Source organism: Suncus etruscus, chromosome 12 (assembly GCF_024139225.1).
Source record: "Suncus etruscus isolate mSunEtr1 chromosome 12, mSunEtr1.pri.cur, whole genome shotgun sequence".
Taxonomy (NCBI): Eukaryota; Metazoa; Chordata; class Mammalia; order Eulipotyphla; family Soricidae; genus Suncus; species Suncus etruscus.
In genome coordinates, this window is record NC_064859.1 from 18770797 (window position 1) to 18779487 (window position 8691).

At 49.3% G+C, this 8691-nt stretch overlaps 1 protein-coding gene across 1 annotated transcript; it reads left to right on the forward strand.

Moving 5' to 3' along the window:
- Window positions 1-314: 314 nt before the first annotated feature.
- UNC50 (unc-50 inner nuclear membrane RNA binding protein) lies at window positions 315-8030 on the forward strand. Its single transcript, XM_049784806.1, has 6 exons — window positions 315-394; window positions 2005-2288; window positions 3076-3196; window positions 5935-6074; window positions 6161-6262; window positions 7693-8030. Exons 2-6 carry the CDS (start codon window positions 2009-2011, stop codon window positions 7827-7829), a joined length of 780 nt encoding a protein of 259 aa, XP_049640763.1. The 5' UTR covers window positions 315-394; window positions 2005-2008; the 3' UTR covers window positions 7830-8030.
- The last annotated feature ends 661 nt before the right edge of the window (window positions 8031-8691 follow it).

Sequence of the window (8691 nt, forward strand, 5' to 3'; positions counted from 1 at the left end):
CCAGGCCCCCTGGTTGCCAGGGCACCGCTAGGGGGGAATTGGGGAAGGAACAACAAACAACAACAACAACAAAACCCGCTAGGACTACCGGGCCTTTCGTCACGACTGCGCATGCGCAAGATCCTTTTTTTTTTTTTTTTTTTTCTCTCTCTCTCCCCCCCCCCACCCCCGCCCCGTCTGAGCTCATGAATTTCCCAGCCGCTGTGACCCGGAAGCAGCCCGCCGGGACGGAGAACGGAAGTCGTGGCGGCTTCTTCCGCCCGAGCGGCAGAAGTCGGCGCGCGTTTTGCGTCATATCCGGTGCGCCGGCGACGTTGCCGGAAGAGAAGCGGCCCCGAGCTGCTGGGCTCGGCTGCTGGCTGGCTGGCTGGACTCGGCGGCGCCGTGGCTCCAGGTGAGGAGGCTCCGGGTGTGACTCGAGCTCGTGCTGGGGACCTTTCTGGGCCTCGAGCAATGTGGCCGACGCGCTGACACCGGCGCGGGACCTTGCGATCCCGGCAGGTGCTCCCCTGGCTGCGGGTGGTCGGTGGCCCCAAGCTTTGCTGGGCCGAATTGAGCCTTCCTTGGCTTGCCTGCCTACCTGCCTTCCAGGGGAGGTTTGGGATCTCCGAGAGCGCCGTTCTGCGCCCTATGCTGTTCCGGTGCCCCCCTGCACCTTCCCCGTGGCGCAGGCAGCTCCTCCCTCTCGGCGGGAGCCAAATGCACCGGGAAAGTCATGGGACCCCTGTGCTGTCACCGCCCCTCACACCCCAACTGCATTTTTGGTTTCCGGTTTTTGGGTCACACCCGGCAGCGCTCAGCGGTTCCTCTGGCTCTATGTTCAGAAATCGCTCCTGGCAGGCTCGTTTGGGGGATCCTAGGGAATGCCATCTGGGATTCGAACCACCGTCCTTCTGCATGCAAAGCAAATGCCCTACCTCCATGCCATCTCTCCGGCCCCATTGAATTTTTCCCTTTTTTGGGGGGTTGGGTTTTTGGGTCGCACCCGGCAGCGCTCAGGGGTTTCTCCTGGCTCTACGCTCAGAAACCGCTCCTGGCATCCCCATGGGATGTGAACCACTGTCCTTCTGCATGCAAGGCAAACGCTTTACCTCCATGCTACCTCTCCGGTCCCAGGAATAATTCTTGAGTGCAAAGTAATCCCTGAGCATTGCCAGATATCACACACACACACACACACACACACACACACACACACACACACACACACCCTGAGAAATGACACACACACACACACACACACACACACACACACACACACACACACACACACACACACACACACACACACACACACACACACCCTGAGAAATGACCAGGAATAATTCTTGAGTGCAAAGTAATTCTCTCTCTCTCTCTCTCTCTCTCTCTCTCTCTCTCTCTCTCTCTCTCCCTCTCTCCCCCTCTCCCCTCTCTCTCTCCCTCTCTCCCTCTCCCTCTCTCTCTCCCCCTCTCCCCTCTCTCTCTCCTCTCTCTCTCCCTCTCTCCCTCTCCCTCTCTCTCTCCCCCTCTCCCCTCTCTCTCTCCTCTCTCTCTCCCCCTCTCCCTCTCTCTCCTCTCTCTCTCTCCCCCTCTCCCTCTCTCTCCTCTCTCTCTCCTCTCTCTCTCTCTCTCTCTCTCTCTCTCTCTCTCTCTCTCAGAAATGACCACTGCATCGATATACTATTATCTAAACATGTTTTTCCTAACTCCACACCTCTTTTAATTCTTTGGGGGGGGGGGCAGTCATACCCGGCAGCGCTCAGGGGTTCCTTCTGGCTCTACGCTCAGAAATCGCTCCTAGCAGGCTCCTGGGGGGACTCTAGGAGATGCCATATGGGATTCGAACCACTGTTCTTCCGCATGCAAGGCAAACACCCTACCTCCGTGCTATCTCTCCGTCCTGCACCAACTGCATTTGCTTCGGGACCCCAGACCTTCCCGGGGTGGGTGGGTTTTGGGGTGGGAGGCTCAGCCCTCGGTGACCCTTGACACATCCCTGACTGACTGACATTCCTCCCGTAGGACGATGCTGCCCAGCACGTCGGTGAACCCGTTGGTGCATGGCAATGGGGCGCTGAGCTCCCGGGATGCGGCGCGCCACACGGCTGGCGCCAAGCGCTACAAGTACCTGCGCAGGCTCTTCCGTTTCCGTCAGATGGACTTCGAGTTCGCCGCCTGGCAGATGCTCTACCTGTTCACGTCCCCCCAGCGAGTGTACCGGAATTTCCACTATCGCAAGCAGACGAAAGACCAGTGGGCCCGGGACGACCCCGCCTTCCTGGTGCTGCTTAGTGTCTGGCTCTGTGGTGAGTGTCTCCCCCCCTCACACCCCCTGCAGCTGCACCCATTGTGCTTTTGGAGAATCTGCTGTAGGAGGCATCCTGTGGGCTCGAACTGGGGGATATTTGAAGCTGCCTTTCACTTTGTGAAGCCTCAGATTTCTCACAAGAAAAAAAGGTGGTTCTGCTGGGTTCTTCAGCCCCAGGCACAGGCCAGAGTGAGTCTTTATTGCTGAGTTTTGAAAAGTAGAAGACAGTTATTCCGTGATAAATATAAATGATGACTGTGATAAATAAAGTGGCATCTTGAAACTCTCCGAGGAAAGGCATAATGAATAGAAGCCGCCCTTTCACAATCTGGCAAATGCAGAGTGAGAGTGACTGAGAAATTACTTTTAAATCATTGGTAGCCTAATGATCCTGCCCACCCAATGGGTGTCGGAGCGTAGGTTAGGGTAGGATAGACAGGAGCCCTTAGAAACCCATAGAAAGTGTTCTGTGCTCTAAGGAGGTATGCCTTTCTTCAGTGGTCAGACTTGGCATCTTTGGGGTTTTGCTATTTGTTCAAAGAGGAAACATGTAGGGGCCAGAACGATAGTACAGGTGGAGGGTGGGGGTGGGGGGTGGGGCTTGCCTTACTCAGATGACCCGGATTCATTCCCCAGCATCGCAGATGGTCCTCAGAGCCTGCCAGAAATAAGTCCTGAGCACCAATGGGTGTGACCAAAACCTAAAAAGAACAAATATGAAGCAGCTGGAGGATAGGGAGTGTCTCTAGACCCTAAAGAGTGTTTGCATGAATCTTTCTTCTCAGTGTCCACCATAGGATTTGGCTTTGTGCTCGACATGGGATTTTTTGAGACCATCAAGCTGCTCCTTTGGGTTGTGTTCATAGACTGTGTGGGCGTTGGCCTGCTCATAGCAACTCTGATGTGGTAAGTTCTGAAGCTTTACTTTTCCAGACTTTGTAGTAGTGCTCACTCATGATAGACTGAAAGATTGATTTTAACTCCCAGGATTCTATATCATATTTCTATATTGGTACTGATAACAGAAATACTCATATTATCTCTCTTTCTCTCCCTCACTTTTTCTAGCTCCCTCACTTCCCTCTCTTCCTTTCTCCCTCCCTCCCTTTTTTTTTCTTTTAGACACTGGTTTGCAATGTTGTTACTGAAGAGGTATCATACACATTGCTTTCCCTCCTTTCAGCATCAGTTCTTGTCCAAAGTAATCATCTCCCACTATCATTGTCATAGTGGAACCTTCTTGTCCTAACTGTATCCCCCCCCCCCGCCCCCCCTGCCCCATTCCTTGTGGCAAGCTTCCTACCATGGGGCAGTCCTCCTGGCCCTTGGACCTATTGTCTGTAACAAAATTCATGACTTAGAAAAACTATTATGCAGATAACCAATAGTTTTGAGTTTCCCAGATAATGCAGTTTTCTTTTTTGGGGATGTGTGGGGGAGTTTGGGCCCCACCCAGAGCACTCCTGGCTCTATGCTCAGAAACCACTCCTGGGAGGCCAGAGAGATAGCACAGCAGTAGGGCATTTGCCTTGCATGCAGCCAATCCAGGATGGGCGGTGGTTCAAATCCCGGCATCCCATATGGACCCCCGAGCCTGCCAGGATGATTTCTGAGTGCAGAGCCAGTAGTAACCCCAAAGCACTGCTGGATGTGACCCAAAAAAACCCAAAAAAACACTTGGCAGGCTCAGGGGACCATATGGGATACTGGGGATTGAGCCTGTCTTGGCCACATGCAAGGCAAATTCCCTACCTGCTTTCCTATTGCTCTGGCCCCCAGTGCAGAATTTTCTGTTGCATTTGTTGGTGAGTCTCTTTTGAGGTGTCAAGCTAGAGGAAGTAAGTTAGAGTAAATTAGAGGAAAGATCTAAGTAATAAAAAAATTAAAATTTTTTAAATTTATTTTTATTTATGTATTGTTTTTCGGGCCACACCTGGTGACGCTCAGGGGTAACTCCTGGCTATGTGCACAGAAATCGCTCCTAGCTCTGGGGACCATATGAGATGCCGGGGATTGAACCCAGGTCTGTCCTGGGTCAGCCACATATAAGGCAAACGCACTACCGCTGAGCTATTGCTCTAGCCCCTAATATTTTTTTTAAATGTTGCCTAAAACCTGCTTCTGCTAACTCATGTCAGTCACATATTTGTTCTCAAAATATCCATGAAAAATGTATATTTAAAAAATGGTAGTAGGTAAGATTTCAAGCCTAGTTCAGTTTGTTATATTCAATATGTTTAATGTGTGTGCTCCATAGGATCACAGGAATCAAAGCAGTATGGAGTTTAGTCCTTATAGATTGCATTTTTATTGTTTTAGTTTGGGTCAGAGAAAAGGCTTGATCTGCGCAATAGCTCAGAAGACTGAATGAAATGCTTTTTGATTGCCAAACAAACATGAAGTTACACTTGAGTGTGGACCCCGAGAAGAGATGGAGCAATAGTACAACGGGGAAAGCCCATGCCTTGCATGTACCTGCCCTAAATTCAGTCCCCAGCACTCCATATAGGCCCTGAGCCCACCAAGAGTGATTCTGGAGTGCAGAGCCATAAGTCCTGAACACCCCTAGGTGGGACCATCTTTTTTTGTTTGTTTGTTTTTGGGCCACACCGGTGACATTCAGGGGTTACTCCTGGCTATGCGCTCAGAAATTGCTTCTGGCTTGGAGGACCATGGGACACCGGGGATCGAACTGAGGTCTGTCCTGGATCAGCTTGTCCCACTGTGCCTTCCCTGGGCCCTTGAGGTGATTTCTCTGGCTTCAGGTTCCCCTACTCTCCTCCCACCCTTGGTTGCTGTGATGGGCAAGGCTGCCCATGCACACTCATGGCCGCACACGTTGGGGTACTGTACACACACACACCTACTTCGGTCACCGTTTACCAGGATTTGACTAGGTTTTGGCTCAAGTGCTCGCTAGCCTGCTTGCAGTGCTCACATTCAGCAGGGTGCACACTTGTTCCTGAGAGGCCCCAGCACCGTCACCAGAATGCGCCCAGCAGGGCCCTAACATCCACCCACACGTGCTGCTCAGTGTCTTTCTCCCTGCCGTCGTGGATACTGTGATATCTCTGGTACAAAGTGTTTAGTCTTTGCTTTTCTGTGATTGCCGTGAGGCTGAATGACATCCTGTTTTAACATTTCACTAGAACTCATGAATGTGGCACCTGCACCGCCTGTCCTGGTGGAGGCCGGTGCTGTTCAGTTGTAGAGATTTGGCAGAGATTTGTAGAGATTCCGGCCTTTCCCTTTCAGCTTCTTGGCTTAAGGTCCCCTCCCTCAGTTGCTGGAGTGCCAAGTAGAAAGTTCTGGTTCCTTCTCCCATCAGACTTCTAGTGGGTCATCTCAGGAGTCCCCTGGAGCAGAGACTCACTCTGTCTCAGTGCCCTATGCTCTCTGGAGGTTCCTCCATGCTCCCCGGACAGGAACCCTTCTTGGAGTAGCCATCACTTCGAAGCTCTCAGCGTTGAGTGTTGTTCTTGGTCTTCCCAATCCTTTGGCCTTCCTCTTGGATGTGACCATGTCGGTTTTTTTTTTTTTTTCTTGCACGGGTAAGGCTCTGTTCTTAGCTTGGCACACAGGTGGTTGAAAGAGGAGGGTTTGTCGCATTTTACTTGGAAATAAACATGAGCTTTGTTCTTTAGGTTTATCTCCAATAAATACTTGGTGAAGCGGCAAAGCAGAGACTCCGACGTGGAATGGGGCTACGCCTTTGATGTGCACCTGAATGCATTTTACCCCCTCCTTGTCATTCTGCATTTTATCCAGCTGTTTTTTATCAACCGTGAGTAGCACTTCCTTTTCAAGAGATCACCCAAAAGTTTTCCTTCCCTACCTCCAAGAGACTGATCGTGTGTATCTCTCTGGCAGATGTTATCCTAACAGACACGTTTATTGGCTATTTAGTTGGAAATACCTTATGGTTGATTGCAGTTGGCTATTATATCTACGTAACCTTCCTGGGATACAGTGGTAAGTAAAACATTTTGGGGCAAGTGGGGGAAGAAGAGAGAGATGGGAGGGGAGAAAACACACCTCTTGGAGTATTTACATTCACCAAGTGTTACAGACTAATCACTTTTAATCATATTTAACAACTATACTGCATAAGTTTATTTAGTTCCATTTTTGAAATGAGAAATTTGCTTGCCCATGGTTTTGTACAAGGAAGTACAGTATCTGGAATATAGCACTTTGTAATTTAAAAACTTTATGTTAAACCATATTATTTCCAAGTTACTTGGAGGAACCGAGTTTCTGCCTCCCAGGTTTTCCATTTCTGGGGTTGTCAACTGCAGGTTAGTTTGGGATATTAGTTAGGGACATAGAAAGATAGGAACACTGCTGTATTATAGCTTGGACAAAGATTCTTTTTGGATGTTTTGTTTGTTTGGGGTGTTTTTGGTTTTTTGTTGTTGGTTTTAGTTTTTGGGCCACAACCGGCAGTGCTCAGGGGTTACTCCTGAGTCTGCACTCAGAAATCACTCCTGGCAGGCTTGGGGGACCATATGGGATGCTGCTGATGGAACCTGGGTTGACCTTGTACAAGGCAAATGCCCTCCCCTGCAGTGCTATCACTTCAGCTCCTTTTGATTTTTTTTGATGTGCTTAGGGATTTTTCTGGATTTTAGGGATTTTCAGTCCTGCTCTATGTGACGTGTTACACACAAGTTTCTCAGGAATGGTGACTAGAACCAACAGGGTAGTTTCTAGGAAGTAAATCTTTTTTCTTTCTTGCTTTTTTTTTTTTTTTGTTTGTTTTTGGGTCACACCCAGTGACTCACATTCAATAGTTACTCCTGGCTATGCGCTCAGAAATTGTTCCTGGCTTGGGGGACCACATGGGTCACCAGGGAATTGAACCACAGTCCATCCTAGGTCAGCTGTGTGCAAGGCAAAGACCCTACTGCTGCCCTAGGAGTAAAATCTTAATCATTCTGGCAACTCCCTAAAATTCCGGATTATCTGAGTGCAGCTGAGTTTCAGCAGGGGCTCCTGTAGGTGGAATATGGAGATGGAATCAGGTCAGACCTTCCATTTAAGAGATTCAACTCTTTCTCCAAGCTTGGGCTGCTAGCTGCACCCTCATTTTCCTAGAGTGGGAAGTCTAATATTTCATCAGTAGGAGAAATCACCACTAGCATGACTCTTAGAGGCTTCAAATCTGTCCTGGGTTTTCCATTAACGTTTTTGAGGTTCACCTCTCGTTCTGAGCCTCTCAGCCCAGGTTTATTAAATGATCCCATTCAGGGTTTCCAGCTATAAGCTAGAGAGAACTAGCTGGGGGAGCTGCAGGTGACTGTCTAGCATTTAGCTGATTCCTAGGTGGATTATTTGAGGCTTCCATGTTGTATAGGAACAGTCTGTTTGTCAGCTTTTAAATGAGCTTCTCTTTTTTCCAGCATTGCCATTTTTGAAAGACACGGTTATTCTTCTCTACCCATTTGCACCTCTCCTCCTGCTGTATGGACTGTCCTTGGCCCTAGGCTGGAACTTTACCCACATGCTTTGCTCCTTCTACAAGTACAGGGTGAAGTGAAGAGAGAGAAGATATCTCAACTGTGCTGCCAGTATTGGCCAAACAACAGTTTTCTAGAAAACTTGTAAATAAATCACTGTAGATGTCTTAAAAGTATAAAGATTGCAAATCTGTGTAAGTATATGTAAAGACTACTGTCAAGTGCATTCCTTAAAACTAATTAAATGTACATCTCCATAATAAATATTTTTTTAAACTAAAGCATGCTTTTTTTTTCGGGGGGGGGGGAGGGGAGGTTTGGGCCACACCTGGCAGTGCTATGGGGTTACTCCTGACTGCTCAGAAATAGCTCCTGGCAGGCACGGGGGACCCTATGGGACACCGGGATTCGAACCAACCACCTTGGGTCCTGGATCGGCTGCTTGCAAGGCAAACGGCGCTGTGCTATCTCTCCGGGCCCGCATGCTTTTTTCTTAATTTCAAGATGGCCACATAAACAAAGTATTTGTTTGGAGAACGTGGTCATAAACTTGTGTGTGCTTCCCTGCACACAGACCCAGTAATTGCTGACAAGGTCAAGTCTGTCCAGTTTCTTCTAGGCTGTTGAAAGGATTGACAGACCATCTGATTCTCATCTGCCCTCCAGGAGCCTTTCTGGAGCTGATTTAGAAAGACCCTGAGGCCACCTTTTCTCTTCAGACAGACCCAGTCAATGGAGGCAGAACCACACCAAGGTCAGTTCACAGTGAGAGTTTGGTGACCCGACTAGGGCCTGGAGTTAGCTCAGAAACTGCACACACCCTCTTGTCACAAGGCTACAGAACAATTAATAAGAGGGCCTTGAGGGCCCAGAAGGAACAGGTAGGGTATTTGTCCTTCTTTCTGCTGGCTCACCTGTCCCTGCCTGTCACTTCTCATCTTA